General features: G+C 42.5%; 1 protein-coding gene across 1 annotated transcript in view; it reads right to left on the reverse strand.

The window, feature by feature from the left end:
* The window catches only part of PRKD1 (protein kinase D1), a 246,404-nt gene that overhangs the window by 18,481 nt on the left and 210,538 nt on the right, over positions 1-17,385 (reverse strand). The window contains exons 10-12 of the mRNA XM_073609487.1: positions 10,957-11,009; positions 9,541-9,613; positions 9,319-9,425 (exon numbers count right to left, since the gene is read on the reverse strand). Coding sequence (XP_073465588.1) covers positions 9,319-9,425; positions 9,541-9,613; positions 10,957-11,009 — 233 coding nt within the window. The remainder of the gene's footprint in view (positions 1-9,318; positions 9,426-9,540; positions 9,614-10,956; positions 11,010-17,385) is intronic.

The raw sequence follows: 17,385 nt of genomic DNA on the forward strand, positions 1-17,385 counted from the left end.
CTACCAAAATATCAGGTGATTAAAATGGGTCTACGCTAGTCAAACTAGCATCCCAAAGACATTAATTTTTTACATCCTATTACCTTATGCTGCCACATCCAGTTTTCCAAGTTTAATGCTGCCCTTTACAAAATCTATTTTACAAGTTAAAGTGATTGTAAAGTCTCGTTTTTTTTTTTTTCTATAAATGTGCAATGGTTTTGCACAGGGCAGCCAGGATCCTCCTCTTCTCAGGTCCCTGGCTGGAGCTCCTCGCTCCTGTTGAGTGCCCCCACAAGAAGCTTGCTATGGGGCACCTGGGCGAGCAGCAGCTTTGTGTATCCAGTCAGACACTGAGCCGCAGTTCGGACCCACTCCCTCTCTCATTGGCTACCTGACTTTAATTGACAGCAGCGGGAGCCAATGGCAACATTGCTGTGTCTCAGCCAATCAGGAGGCCGAGTTCTGGACAGAAAAGGCACTTGTGGACGTCGCTGGATCGAGATGGGGCTCAGGTAAGTATTCGGGAGGCTGTTGCACACAGAAGGCTTGTTATCTTAATGCACAGGATGCATTAAGATAAAAAATCTTCTGCCTTTACAACCACTTTAATTAGTAGGATACTATTCACTAGCTAAACCAAAAACAGAAACTTGTTAATACTAGCTTCTAGAACCTGGCCAGTCTCTTATGTGTAACCCTATAGCAAGTTAAGTGCTAAAACAGAGCCTAAAACGCTGGAGACAGGTATAGGTGTAAACATCAATTAAGTATAAATGAGGGCTCATAATGATACAAATGAAGCTATCACATAACACAAGACAGGTGTGTAAGCTGGTTTACAAATACAATTATGTGTAGGCAAATTGCTAATGTAACAGGTACTCAGATGTCTAGTCTTAATGGAAAATTGGGTATAGTTTGGCTGCAGTCTTTGTTCTCTTAAAACATTACACTTGATAGATAAAAATTAGGACACAAATGGTCAGTATCAAGTTAAAGTAAAGACACAGGAAAACAAACTGAACCAAAATGATTCCACTTCTTTCCCGAATTCAGCCTACGTCTTGCGATGTGAACACTAAATGTTTTGTAGCCCAATTTTAACATCACTTAAAGTGGTTGTATACCCTCATTTGTAATTTTTACCCACAGGTAAGCCTACAATAAGGCTTACCTGTAGGTAAAATTAATATCTCCTAAACCTGTATGGTTTAGCAGATATTCACTTTGCATGCAGCCGCTGACGTCAGCTTACATACTAGCTTTAATCTCACTCTAGCACCATTAACACAACCGTGTTTCTACCACAAGGCTGTTCTGTATACAAGTCTTCAGCTGGCTTTATGAACCTTTATGCACCCTTCCAATGTCAGTGATAGCACTAATTTGCAAAGTGTATATATAAAGCTCTGGGCATAATCTTTTATTTTTATCAGCTAGCTCTCCCTTCTGTCAACGTCTAATCCATTCTATTAGGCTTCCCCCTTACTCTTTGAAGCCAGATATACTCACCTAAATCCCCCATCAAGGCACCACACCACCGCTGTTTTCCAGGTTGTGGGGGGTGGATGATGCAGTGTATTATATCAGATTTCTTGAGGGATATTGTGGATAAATATTACTGTCCCACGATTAATATTACACCTTTCAATCCACTCCAGAAGGGAAGCTTTATTGTCCTTATTCAGAGAAGTAATCCAAACCTTGTTCTCAGCGTTCATTAAGTGGTGGTCCATCATTAGAGAATGATCTGCTCTTTCCCTGGGCCATAGTCAGTGGGTAAGAGGCTTGCTCCTAGTCCTTTGCAGAAGCACCCATCTTGGTTAGGTCTGTCACAGTGTGTACCCAGCTTTAGGTCCAGTATGAGGTGGATGTCTTCTTTGGCTCTGGGGAATCCTTCCTTCTCCAGAACAATGGCTATGACCCAGTGTCAACAACCCCTCCCCCCCACCCTTGAGAGAGGAGCTGCTCTAGAGCAGCCTGAAGGTCTTTCTGGCTAAAGAGGTTGGAAAGCAGGGTAAAGAAAGACAGATAGACTTTTGGGGAGTAAAGAAGAAAGTTTTTACAAATTCAAAACTCCTCCCTAGATAATCTAGAGAGGGGCACCCCTGGAAGGGTTAAGGAGGTCTTCAAGAAGAGTAGACTCAGTTTGGGAACAGTGGTCTTGGCTTATACTGCAAACTCACCCCAAGCTATTAGCCGAGTGTAAGCAGGCAGGGAATACTCATGTCTAAAGCATCGCTGTGCTGAATGTGAGACCAGGAAAGGGGAAACTGGGTTCATGTGCAGGTTACAAAATGGCGTTCCCATGCACAGTACAACTATTTGGGAAGGGGGGTGCATAGGCTTGGGCTGAGAGCCAAAAAAGCCAAAATAGTGTCACGTTCAACAATGGCAATGGGCAAGACCTCTGCTACTGCTGGATTGTGGCAGAGTTGCAGCAGGAACTCCCCTTGTTAACTACTAAGAGGCAACAGAGTAGCACTCCCATGCTCCCAGATAGGGCAAAGCCTTGACTTACCAACAGCAATGTTTCCTGTGGTACTCCCACAGTAAGGATGTTAGGGACAAGACTCCCTCCAACAGCCTTTACCACCCCCCCCCCCCCACCCCCCCCCGTGGGCATACCACCTAAAGAGTTTCAAGGACAGAGTTTCACACAGCGGGTGTACTACGGCCCTAGACCTGTAAAGCACCCTGGGGCTAACAAGAGGCCAACATTACAGGCTTCCATCTGGTAGGGTCAGGCTACAGTCCCCCAGGACAAAGTCAAGAACTAAACGATCCATAAGCTGCAAAAGTGAGTCTCAGTGGCTCTGCAGCAGCTGAAGAATCTTGCTAGGCGACAATCTTGAGAAAAGAGCAACAGAGAAAAAGTAAATAGTTTGCACACTAGCAAAAAAAAAACAAAAAAACAAGGTTTACTGGAAATAGGAGTTGTAGTGGGCTGTCCTTACAACTCGTTTGCCAGTGTTCAATCTCCCAAAGGAAGCAGCATAATCGTTCCACAATACTTTCATTATTGTACGATTAAGAAATATAATTTTCATTGATAGGGATATTAAGAGGTTCACTCTGGGAAAAAATAAAAATTAAAAATCAACCCCTTCCCGACCAGCCGCCGCAGTTATGCTGGGCAGATTGGCTCCTCTGGGCGAAACGACGTAGTGGTACGTCAGTTTGCCTTTTCACCACTAGGGGGCGCACGAACACGCCCGCAGCCAATGCATGTGCCCGGTGGTCACGATGACTGCTGGGCACCCGCGATCGCTCCACGCAGAGACAGAATGGAGAACTGTCAATGTAAACAAACAGATCTCCGTGCTGTCAGGGGTGAGGAGAGCGATCTGTTCATACTAAGTATTAAGGATGAGCTCAGGCGTGTTCGCAATCAGGACGTGAAGAGCCCGCCAGGAAGTCGGCACTGCACATCGCTAATCACAAGCAGCGAGACATTGTCCCGATGCGTGGCTGCAGAGATCGGGAAATGTCTCACTGCCTGTGATTAGCACTGTGCAGTGCCGACTTCCTGGCGGGCTCTGCACATGCAGTTGCGAACACGCCTGAGCTCTTTCTTACCAAGTATGAACAAAGATCGCTCTCCTCACCCAGGCAGTTCCATCCCCCCCCAGTTAGAATCACTCCCTAGGTAACACAGTTAGCCCCTTGATCGCCCCCTAGTGTTAACCCCTTGCCTGCCAGTGACATTTACACAGTAAACAATGCATATTTATAGCACTGATCTCTGTATAAATGCCAATGGTCCCAAAAATGTGTCAAAAGTGTCCGATCTGTCCGCCATAATGTTGTAGTCCCGATAAAAATCGCTAATCACTGCCATTACTAGTAAAACTAAAATTGGGGATATTTATTATAGCTAAATAGTGTTTTTGTTTTTTTTTCAAAATAGGTCAGTCTTTTATTGTTTATAGCGCAAAAAATAAAAAACGCAGAGATGATCAAATACCTCCAAATGAAAGCTCTATTTGTGGGGGAAAAAAAGGACATAAATTTTGTTTGGGTACAATGTCTCACGACCGCGCAATTGTCAGTTAAAGCGACGCAGTGCCGCATCTCAAAAAATGGCCTGGTCATTGAGCAGCAAATCTTCCGGGGCTGAAGTGGTTAACCACTTCCCGATCGTGTGAGGAGAGAGCAGGGATCAGTAAGTGAGCTATCAGTGTAGTGTATTGTCTATATATAGTGTATACTGTGCACAAAACGCGCCCCCCCCCCCCATAAACAGGACCTGTCACACTGCCCAGCCCATCTGTCAATCAGCCCATCCGTCAATCAGTCAGCCCATCTGTCAATCATCTGTCACAGGCCCACCGCCATTGGTACCGCCACACAGGCTACCAGTATCGCCGTCGGTACCACCGCCAGTTCCGCCATCAGGCCTGCTACTAGTACTGCCATCAGGCCCACCATCTATACCACCACACAGGCCCGCTAACAGCATCGCCATCAGGACTGCCGCCACCACCCGTACCGCCACCTGTACCACCATACAGGCCCGCCACTAATACTACATCGGTACCACCACTACCACCAGCAGTACGATTACATAGGCCCGCCAATAAGCACTACCATAATGTCGCAAAGGGTTTACACACCTGAGGGGGCATAAGCCATTCTTACCATGTCGGATGATGAGAGCTGCGGGGAGCTCCCATTATCAGATTCTGGTTCGTAATACAAGCCAATGGAGGATAGTGGATCAGAGTCCGAGTCCACGGAGGAAACCGTCCCTCCCAAAAGAATGAGATCAGGACCAAGATCAGGAGATCTGCCCACCACCAGCAGCGCCAGACCCCAGGAAGAGGAGCCCAGTACAAGTACTGGAATCACACGCCCAACCCGAAGAAACCAGCCCCAGTCCTACCTTCCCAATGCCCTGGCAAACCCCTTATGGTTGCCTGCCAACTCAGGATCCGCTATCATCCCCCCTTTCACCGCACAGCCAGGTGTGCAGCCCGACACTACGAATTTTTCTCAATTCGATTATTTTTGTTTATTTTTCCCACAAGATTTGCTGCAGAATATGGTGGATCAAACTAATCTGTATGCATCTCAATTTATTGCTGCCAACCCCAATTCTTCCTACGCCCGCATGTTCCAGTGGCGACGTCTAACACTGGACGAATTTAAATCGTTTTTGTGCCTTACGTTCAATATGGGGCTTACAAAAAAGAACGAAGTCCATGCATGTTGGTCCACCAACCCCATCCAACACATGCCCATGTATTCCGCTGTCAAGTCCAGGACAAGATGAGACATGATTATGCATTTTCTCCAGTAAATGACAATTCACAGTGCCCTCCCCGAGATCATCCCAACCACGACAAATTGTACAAGATACGCCCCCTAATCAATTCCTTTTCCAAGCAATTTAGAGATGTTTTTATCCCAGACCCAAAAATTTGTGTTGACAAATCCCTCATAAATTTCACTGGCCGACTGCACTTCAAGCAGTATATACCAAGCAAGAGAGCCAGGTATGGGTTGAAATTAATTAAATCATGTGATCGAGCCACGTCTTTACATTCCAGATCTACGAAGGTAAAGACTCCCAAGCTCCAGCTCCGTGATTGCCCCATATATATTGGAACTAGTGGGAAAATTGTCTGGGAGCTGGCATACCCCCTGTTCGAAAAAGGATACCATTTATATGTAGACAACTATTATACCAGCCTGTCCCTTTTTCGTCACCTTTACAGTAAAAAAAAAAACCCCGGCCTGCGGTACCTTCCAAAAAAAAAAAAACCCCGGCCTGCGGTACCTTCCAAAAAAAAAAAAACGGAAGGGATTCCCACAAAATCTGTTGACAAAAAAATTGCAAAACGGAGAATCAGCATTCATGAGGAATGAGGAGGTGTTGGCCATAAGTGGAGGGACAAGAAAGATGTCCACATCCTCTCTACCATCCACAATGACACCGTGGTGGAGATCCAAAGAAGACGCAGCACCATTGTAAAGCCCGAACGTGTCCACGACTACAATATGTACATGGGGGGGGGGGGGGGGGGGGGGGTGGATTTAAACGATCAGATGCTACAGCCCTATCAACCAGAAAGTCCCGTTATTGGTACAAGAAATTTGCATTTCACCTGTTTCACATGGCCCTTTTTAATTTGATTGTCTGCTACCAAAAAGCAACTCAAAACCAACAAATCATCTACCTCAAGTATATTGAAGATATCGTCACTGCCCTCATTTACCAACAAGGTCCCAACCCAGGCAGCATTCGCTCTGATAGTGTAAGTCGACTCCACGAGCAACACTTTCCCTATAACATTCCCCCCACAGAATCTGGAAGACGACGCCACAAGAAATGCCGTGTATGCAGCAGAGGAGGAGTAAGAAGAGATACCAGCTATTATTGTCCCTCCCAACCTGGCCTGTGCATCAGAGATTGCTTCAAAAATTATCAGACATCCATCCAATATTAATTCCCCTTATTATTAACAGACTGCCATTTCCCCATTTGCCTGCTACCATGTTACTACCTTCCATGTTAATTAATTGACCCTGGCCTGTTTACCGACAATGTCTTTGCCTGCCGATTTAAACCACGTTTCTGACTTCCACGTGCACCGACCTCGGCCTGTTAATCAACCATGTTTTTGCCTGCCACTTGGACTGATCTTTTGGCCATCTACTTTAGTACACAGGGTTCTCACATATGTGCGGGGCTTCAGAATAGCGTTCTAAGTAGAGAAAAACAGTTTTTTGTTTTCTGTGCTCCCAGAACAGGGTCTGTTTGCCCGGAGGCTTCAAAGCAATCTGGGTGGGAGAAGCCTCTACCCCTGTCCCCAAGCTTGATGCTTCTTCCTGCTGCCTGGACCAACACATTGGCTGTGCTGACCATATTGTTGCCTGTAATGAACCGTGACATTATGGACCATGTTTCTTCCTGCTGCTTGGACCAATACTTTGGCTGTGTTGACCATATATCTGCCTGCTGCCTCTACTGAGGGCAGCATTGGACAGTATTTCTGCTGGGACACCTCTGCCTGCTACCTGGACCTGTGCTTTGGCTGTGCTGACAGTATCTCTGCCTGTACGAACTATGGACAGTATTCCTGCCTGCTGCCTGGATGATTGCTTTTGCTGTCGCTGACCTCATTCCTGCCTGCTGCCTGGACCGATGCTCTCCTCTGTGGACCACTGCACTTCTAAAACCACAGGTAATCTTTTCTTATTTGGTATGTAAATGCTATGTGTTAGAAATACGAAGGGCCTTCAAAAATGTGATCGGTAGTCAGAAAATGATATGTGTAATTAATGCTGCTAGAATGCCTGGAGGTGCTACTTGGATGTTGGGCCTCTGTATGTGGCCAGGCTGACACATGTGGTATCGCAATACTCAGGAGTAGCAGAATGTATTTAGGGGTGTCATTTTTGCTATGTACATGCTATGTGTTAAAAATATCTTATAAATGGACAACTTTGTGTAAAAAAAAAAAAATGCATTTTCATTTTTTTTCCACATTTTCCAAAACCTTCTGGAAAAAAATGGCACGTTCAATATGCCTCATAGATTATACATTGGGGTGTGTGCTTTCCAAAATGGGGTCATTTTGTGGACAATTTCATTTTTCTGGTGCTCCAGCGCCTTCAAAAGTGTAATAGATGGTTGAGAAAGGATATGTGCAATTTATGCTTGTAGAAAGCCTGAAAGTGCTACTTCATTGTTGGGCCTCTGTATGTGGCCAGGCTGTGTAAAAAAGTCTCACACAATGTGGTATCGCCATACTCAGGAGGAGTAGCAGAACGTATTTTGGGGTGTAATTGCAATTATGCATATGCTATGTGAGAGAAATAACCTGTTAATATGACCAGTTTGTGTAAAAAAAAAATCTTAATTTTCCCAAGAATTGTGGGAAAAAAATACAACTTCAAAAAACTCACCATGCCTCTTAGTAAATACCTTGGACTGTCTACTTTCCAAAAAGGGGTCATTTGGGGGGTATTTGTACTTTCCTGGCTTGTTAAGTGTCTCAAGAAATGAGATAGGCCTTCAGTACATCAGGTGTGAACAGACGTGATCAATTTTCAGTGATTGGCACCATAGTTTATAGACTCTATAACTTTCACAAAGACCAAATAATATACACTAATTTGGGTTATTTTTACCAAAGATATGTAGCAGTATAAATTTTGGCACAAATTTATGAAGAAAAATGACTTATTTGCAAAATTTTACAATAGAAACTAAACAAAAGTGTGTTTTTTTCAAAATTTTCACAGTTTTTTCGCTTATATTGCAAAAAATAAAAAACTTAGTGGTGATTAAAGACCACCAAAAGAAAGCTCTATTTGTGAGACGAAAATGATAAAAATTTTGTTTGGATACAGACTTAGTAATTGTCATTCAAAGTGTGAGAGTGCTGAAAGCTGAAAATTGGTCTGGGCGGGAAGGTGCATAAGTGCCTGGTATTGAAGTGGTTGAAAGTCAGTAGCTACAAAACCTGTAGCTGCTGACTTTTACTAAAAGGACACTTAACCTGTCCCAGGGATCCAGCGCCGTCCTCACCCAGGCTAGTTCTTCAAGAGCCTTCGGGTTCCCGATGCCGGTATCATAACTGTGGCGCCAGTGTATTATACAGGGAATTATGTCTCTTGTACCCCCACCAATCGTGGCCGATTTAAGTAAATGGGGGTTGCTGTGAGGTCCAAGGGGTTAAAGCAGGTGATGAGGAGGCGATACACCACCACCTCAACGCCTGTTAAATGCTCTCTGAAGAATGATCCAAACACGAACATGGTACAAAGCCACTGTGATTGGCACTATACTATGTGATCGCTGTGACCAATCACATTAGCAAACAAGAGCATCATGAATGACAGCCTGTGTTTACTATTGCTGACTGTGATTGGTCACAGTGATCACATGGTACAGGGCCAACCACCACGGTGGCACTGCACCCGGGATCTGTGATCCGCTGTGACACCAATTACAGATCGTGCCACAGCCTGCCCCTGAGGGCGCACAATCGAGGAGACATATGGGCACGTCCTCCTGGATTCTTGCCTATCGGTTAACATTAAAGTTCACCAAACGTCTTTTCCTTTCAGCTGTTTTTTAAAATGTATTGATTTACATAGCACTAATATATATTACTTTGATCCATTCACATCAAACTATGACCCAGTGAAACAAATAATCAAACACCCCTATTTCAGTCTCTAACACATGCTTATTTCAGGTAATGCAGAATAACCTATCAATATGTATTTGAGCTGTGGTAGGTTCTGTTCCCCATTTTGCCCTCAAGAAAATATAATTATTATCGATTATGAGTGAATAAGCAGTTATACTGCAATCTGTACCTGTAATATGGCAACTTCGTTCCTTAGCTGGCTTTCCTGCTTAGTAGGAAAACGCAGTTTATCTATTATTTTTATAGCCACATCTCGGCCTGTCTTTCGATGCTTTCCTGAAATTAAGGAGCACATATTTACAAATAGATCAGTAAGCCATTTTTGAACAATCTAGTTACTTAATTGGTGTAATATAGGCAAAGTATTTATGACAGTGGGTGCAAACCATACCTCCATATACAATACCAAACTGTCCTGATCCAAGAACCTCATCTGGAAAAATCTGATATACAGAACTAATATCCTATGGACAAAGCAAACAGAACATTTTGCATTATTAAACCTTCAAGAAAGTAGGCAAAACAGATCTGCTCAAAAAAATACTATTTGAATACTATGTAAAGCTACACTCTAGGAATTCAGCCAATTTGTACAATGTTCTGGATTACTAGTGGTTTGGTCCAAAAAAGGTGCATGTCACCTCGTGCATTTATTACTTTAATTTACAACTGACATTTTTACAGAGCACCAGAAGCATAGCTATCATACTTTTGGAGCTCCAGCCCCTGGACATTTTGGTCTCAGATCCAGCAGTTGCTATGCCTGCCCCTCCCCGCCTCCTGCCCAATCACAGAGTGCTTTATATTATGTAAACACATTCACACATTACAAAGGCTTCTGTGAATGGGCAGCAGAGGGGAGGGGCAGGCAGAGAAGCTATATGTGCAGCATCTCCCGTGTCAGAGCCCTGGAAGCGTAGGGATAGCTGTGCTCCCGAAGCTCCATAAAACTGTCAGGTGTAAATTAAAGAGAAGTCCATGGGGTGATATGCACCTTGCTGGACTCACCTCATGGTATGCCAGCATTGGCCAACCAGGCAAAACCCCTACAACCCCTTTACAAGAAAATCGCAAATGCAGAAAGGTGTGTCCCTTAATGATCTCCAAGAAACAGATTTTATGATCAGAATAAAAAATACTGTTTTCTTATTCATTGATTACGGGACACAGAATCAAATCTAAATCAGGAATGAACAATACACTAGGTGTCTGGGGAATCCCACGCTTGGAGCCCAGTGCTCAAAGGTCTCATTCCAAGTGGTCTTCATCATATCCATGGGCATAATCCCAGGAAGTCTTCAGAGACCAATTTACACCTGAGACTGTGCTACTGTTCTGAACCTGTAGAGCACTTTGCGGCTAACAAACTAGTACACCAGATGTCTGGGACATCACATGCAGAATCCAGTCACAGCATGGACCAGGTTAGGTCTCCAAGGAAACACAAAGCATTAGCTGATCAAGATAGCTGCATAACAAGCTCAGCAGCAAAACAATAAATCTTGCATGAAGAAAAATAATCTTGGTTTAAAAATGTTTAGTAAAAAATAATGTTCAACTTTTCTCTGAAAAGACATTCATCCTTCTGCAACAGTAGTAGAGATCTTTTTATTTTATTTTTTTATTTACTACAGCACTAAATATTTAGATATCAGGATAAGCAGGGCTACATGCGTGACTTCTCTGGCCAGAGAGAACAGTACACATCAAATTTGACGTTTGTGTCAACAAAAGTCTCAAATTCCTAATCTTTAGCCACACTGTTCACATTGTAAATAGGTGAAGGATCTTAGTTAGACGTACATACCACATTTTCTTGCACCTGGCAGTTAGACACGGAGATGCTTGTGGAAACATCACCTACAAGACAAACATCATAGGTAACATGATGCACACATTAACTTCAGCAATTACTTTTTCAATGCAAGTAGCATTATTGTTACTGTTGGGGGGTACTTTTTAACAACAATCTTATGCTTGCAGCACAGGTCCACTTGGAAATTGGATAAGCAAAAGACACCAAAGGCTGAATATTTTTCCTCGTAGACCGCGACACAAACACGAGTTTTTGTTTTTTACAAGCATATACTGTATATTATGTGCTCACACACAGCAATGCTGGTCTACTTTGGGAAAATACATAACAGACAGACAGTAACAAACATGGCAGACCATAAATTACCCCAATCTAATAGTCTAGTGGTAACTAGTATATTCTACTTGTTGTCACCGACAAGAAGATTGTCACTCGCTTTGCCTGAAACTTACCAGCAGACCATAAATTGTGCATTGTGTTCCCATGAAAGGGCGTCTCCAATGCAAATCAATCATTTTGTCTCTTCTGTGTAAGGCATCTGGGAACTTTGGGGTAGCACAAACACAGGCCGAAACCTCACAGTGTCATGCCAGGGCACATACCTTGAAAAAAATACCAACCAAGAAAATGGGTGGAGGCTGTATATCATATTATCCCAAAATGCTGCCATCCTCTACCATAAAGTGTACTCAATAGCTTAAAAGGAGCTAGACTTTTTGCAGCATTTTAAGAATAGACAGAATATATTTTTCATTAAAATTCCACATAGTAATAAAATCCATCTCAAAGAAACTGTTAAAAAGTTGATTCCGAACACATTTCAAGCTGTGTATTTGCACGGGTTACAGTTCCAAAACACTTGTACCTCCAAATACTAAGACCCTTAGGCCCCATGTACACGGGACGCTGTTAAATGTACGTTCAGAAGCAGTTGGACGCTTTTTTCAACTGCCCCTGAACTCATTCAATGTTATCCTATGTGACCATGAACACAGTCTCGTTTATTGCCGTTTTTATGCAGTTGCGTTTAATAGCGTTTCTTTGGAAGCAAAAAAGATGGGTTCAGACACAGAAGATTTCCACATTCGCGGTACCGGCGTTTAGACGCGTTTTCGTTTATAAGCGTTTTTAAAAGGTACAAAAATATGATGGAAAACAATGAAAAAACAAAAAAAAATATATAGTTAAAAACGCAGCTGTACGTACATGTTTACAAAATATCACGCCGACATTCGCTGCGCAAAGGATGGGTCACATAATGACGAAATCTGACTCTGGACCTCTCACGCAATTTTGTGCGTTGTTCTAGCCTCAACAAGAGCAATGTCAGGAGCATTTCCTCACATATGCTCATTATGGGATCCATTGCAAAAAAAAAAAAAGCACAGAAATAGAGGCAAATACAAGTAGACAGCTGCTCTCTCTGCTGCTGCTACTCACTCTGGTCAAAATGGGTGAAATAGTTAACTTACAATGTTTTTTGAGCTTGGGGAGGGTCTTAAATGAGGTAATCTTAATAAACGCTTCTAGACGCAAACACGGCTAAACGGCGTTTTAAACGCCAGTTTCAAGGTGTCAAAAAAATTTGTTCAGAGGACTTTGCCTCAGCGTCCCGTGTACATGGGGCCTTATTGTCATTGGGTTTCTCAGTCCTCACCGCTTCTTCAGTATAGGTCACATGGTGTACACACTGGAATTTATGTGTCAATATTTGAGTTCATCTGGAAACAATATAGCAATTCCATGAATATACTGTATGTACATAATATATGAAGAATTCAAACATTGAAACTAGGAATACATGGTTATATCAGGATTACATGTAAATGAAGAATACATATTGCTTGGAGAATTTGATGTTTCCCCATCTAACTGCATCATTCCTCAGAGATTTGGAGTTTATGTCTCTTTTATACAGTATCTCACAAAAGTGAGTACACGCCTCACATTTTGTAAATATTTTATTATATCTTATAATCATGACACTCTCACCACCATGCTTGACTGTAGGCAAGACACTTCTCTTTGTACTCCTCACCTAGTTGCCGCCAGACACGCTTGACACCATCTGAACCAAATACGTTTATATTGGTCTCATCAGACCATATGACATGGTTCTAGTAATCCTTGTCCTTAGTCTGCTTATCTTTAGCAAACTGTTTGCAGACTTTCTTGTGCATAATCTTTAGAAGAGGCTTCCTTCTGGGACGACGGACATGCAGACCAATTTGATGCAGTGTGTAACATATGGTCTGAGCACTAACAGGCTGACCCCTCCTTCAACCTCTGCAGCAATTCTGGCAGCACTCATACATCTATTTCCCAAAGACATCCTCTGGATATAAGGCTGAGCACATGCACTCAACTTTTTTGGTCGACCATGGCGAGGCCTGTTCTGAGTGGAACCTGTCCTGTTAAACCGCTGTATGATCTTGGCCACCGTGCTGCAGCTCAGTTTCAGGGTCCTGGCAATCTTTTTTAGATCCTCAGCGAGTTCTTTGCCATGAGGTGCCATGTTGAACTTCCAGTGACCAGTATGAGAGTGAGAGAGCGATAACACCAAATTTAACACACCTGCTCCCCATTCACACCTGAGACCTTGTAACAATAACGAGTCGCATGACACCGGGGAGGGAAAATGGCTAATTGGGCCCAATTTGGACATTTTCACTTAGGGGTGTACTCAGTTTTGTTGCCAGCCATTTAGACATTAATGTGTGTGTTGAGTTATTTTGAGGGGACAGCAAATTTACACTGTTATACAAGCTGTGCACTCTCTACTTTACATTGTAGAAAAGTGTCATTTCTTCAGTGTTGTCACATGAAAAGATATAATAAAATATTTACAAAAATGTGAGGGGTGTACTCACTTTTGTGAGATACTGTATATACATCTAGAAAGGTAAACACCTTTTACAACTTAAGGGTATGGTGGATTGCTTTTACCATTTGTCTGTAAATATTTAAAAAATACCATACTAATTATACAGAGTGATGGGAACCTTTTTTGTTATACCCACTTAAAACATAATTTTGATGTAGCAAATTTTCATACTGTTATTGTTCTATATTGGATGTAATTTTTGTAAGAGCTATGCCCTTATGGAGAAAACCATGACAACATATTGGGGGTTATTTACGAAAGGCAAATCCACTTTGCACTACAAGTGCACATGGAAGTGCAGTCACTGTAAATCTGAAGGGTAGATATGAAATGAGGTGAAGCTCTGCTGATTTTATCATCCAATCATGTGCAAGCAAAAATGCTGTTTTTTTATTTTCCTTGCATGTGCCCCTCGGATCTACTGCGACTGCACTTGTAGTGCAAAGTGGATTTGCATTTGTAAATAACCCCCATTGTGTATATACAGCGGGTAAATTAAGTATTGGACATGCCACCATTTTCTTTGGTAAATATATTTCTAAAGGCGCTATTGATATGAAACTTTCACCACGTCGGTAACAACTAGGGTTGCACCGATACCAGTTTTTTAAGACCGAGTACCGATACTTTTCCTCAAGTACTTGCCGATACCAATTACCGCTACCTTTTCAACACAGGGAAAAAGTATTGAACACGCTAACTGAAATGTATTTAATACTTTAAAGAAAAGCCTTTGTTGGTAATGACAGCTTCAAGACGCCCCCTGTATGGAGAAACTAGTCGCATGGGATGCTCAGGTGTGATTTTGGCCCATTCTTTCACAGTCTTCAAATCTTGAAGGTTCTGTGGCCCTCTTCTATGAACTCTGATCTTTGGTTATTTCCATAAATTTTCTATTGGATTCAAATCAGGCAACTGGCGGATATTTTCTTTTCTTGAAAAGTTTCCTTGGCTTTGTGTTTGGGATCATTGTCTTGCTGAAACGTCCACCCTTGTTTCAACTTCATCATCCTGGTAGATGGCAGCAGATTTTTATAAAGAACGTCTTGGTACATTTTTCCATTTATCCTTCCTTCATCTATATGTTTGCCAGTACTGTATGCTGAAAAACAGCCCCACAACCCCACGATGTTCCCACCTCCAAACTTCACTGTTTGAATGGTGTTTCTGGGGTGATGTGCAGTGCCATTTGACCTCCAAAACATGGTGTGTATTATGACATCCAAAGAGTTCAATTTTGGTCTCATCTGACCAGACTACATTGTCCCTGTATTTTACTGGCTTGTCAAAATGTTGAGCAGCAAACTTTAAACAAGCTTCAACATTCTTTTTCTTCAGCAAAAGAGTCTTGCATGGTGAGTGTGCATACAGGCCATGGCGGTTGAGTGCATTACTTATTTTCTTTTGAAACGATTGTACCTGCTAATTCCAGGTATTTATGAAACTCTCCAAGTGGTCCTTGGCTCTTGGACAACTCTACCGATAATTCTTTTAACTGCTCTGTCAGAAATCTTGCAAGGAGCACCTGGTCGTGGCCGGTTTATGGTGAAATGATGTTCTTTCCACCTCTGGATTATGGCCCGAACAGTGCTCACTGGAACATTTAGAAGTTTAGAAATCCTTCTGTAACCATAGCCATCAGTAAGTTTTGCAACAATAAAGTTGCAAAGATCGAAAAAGCCCTTTGCTTTTACCCATCAAAAGATGTTTCTTGTGTGACACCTTGGCAATGAGACACCTCTTTATAGGCCATCACATGAGACTGAACCAGCTGATATTAATTTGCACTGACAAGGAGCAGGATCGCAGGAATGCTAACTACTGATAGGTTTCAAAAGGTGTCTTGGCTTTCCATGTCTTTTTGCACCTCCCTTTTCTTCATGTGTAAAATACTTTTTTCCCTGTGTCATTCCACTTTATTTTACATAACTTAATTTCTGAACCTATTTGTTTTGTTTTCTTTGTATGTATGAATTGCATGGGATGTTACAGATATGTGGTGAAAATGTCATGTCAATAGTACCTTTAGAAATATAATAAACTAGAAAAATGGTGACGTGTTCAATTTCTAATTTTAACCTGCTGTACTTAGAGATGTGAAGTTCCTTTGTGAACCCCATTTTTATGTAATCCTGATGTAACAATGAAGCGTACACCTAGTTGCAATGTTGGAAACCTTTATATATTATGTACACATATTCACTGGAATTGCTATACTGTTCCCAGATGGACTTAAAGAGGAACTGCAGTCTGCTCACATAATTTGTAATAAAAACATATTTGCCATTCTGAAGCTTCCCTCCAACCACTTTGCATATTATTTTATATATATACTGTGATTCTGGACTTGCCAAATATGCTGCAGAAATCTCCTTCAACTGAGTCTAGCTGCAACCATGTTACCTGTGGGCAGCTGAAGCTGCTGCCTGTTCACTTCCTGGATTTACAGACACACAGAGGTACACCTCCAGCTCTGCAGCTCTCATTGGTCCTCTAATGACTCATCCCTGTATAGGGTATTTATTGGCAGAAAAAAAAAAAAGTTTTACTATCCAAAGTTAAAACAAGGGCAGAAGATTTAATAGATGGAAATTTGAAAAAAATGGCTGAATGTCTGCTTTAAGTATTGGCATATATATTCCAGTGTGTGCAAAATGTGGGCCCATCCTAAAGAAAAGCGGAGAGGACCACAAAAACGCATTGACAAAAAAAGTCTTAGTATTTGGCGGTACAATAATCTTGGAATGTAACTTGTGCAATACACAACTTGGAATATGTGCTGAAGTAATCAACATTTTACCAATGTCTGAGATAGATTTTATTACTTTGTGTATGAATAAAATTATGGAATTTTAACAAATATATTGTGCCCTTCCAAAAATAGGAATGGCAGATCGCATATTTATACCCTGGCAGCCTTGATTGAATAGAATCCCAAAACTTCAAAAATCCCTGTTTCAGACCTGTGTGTACTAAAACAGAAAGTCCCTCCCTACTCAGCTTACCCATTGCATTTCATTGTTCAGAATTAGCACTGACAAATATTATAAGTATCAGCAGTCCACCTAGTAAACTGGGGAAGTTAATAAACCTCTATGTTACAGCATGGACTTCTGTTGGTCTAAACCAGGCATCACTAAATGGCGGACCCCGGTCTGGTTCTGGCCCTAGTAGCCATACTACCCAGACTGAAGCCTCGTCAAATAGTTGCCTGTGTGTCCTTTCCCCGCCGCTGGCTCGCCTGCCTGCCTTGTGCTGCTATGTTCACAGCATGGCAGGCACGCTGCTCACGGGTCTGTCCCTTCGATAGGATCACTGCACTGCCCCCTCCTCACACTGCCTTATTGTATGTCTTATTCACACAAGATGAGAAGCGCGGCCGCTCTGGTCAAAGGGCACGACTTTTGAAGTTAAGAAGCGGGTGATTGGTTGCTAAGCAGTGGGGCGGTCCAAGCAATCACTCACTCACCTTTAATGTGAAAAGCCCCACCCGTTGTCCAGGGCTGCTGTGCTTTCCGTCTTGTGTGAATAAGGTA

The sequence above is a fragment of the Aquarana catesbeiana genome, linkage group LG13 (genome assembly GCF_042186555.1).
Source record: "Aquarana catesbeiana isolate 2022-GZ linkage group LG13, ASM4218655v1, whole genome shotgun sequence".
Classification (NCBI taxonomy): domain Eukaryota; kingdom Metazoa; phylum Chordata; class Amphibia; order Anura; family Ranidae; genus Aquarana; species Aquarana catesbeiana.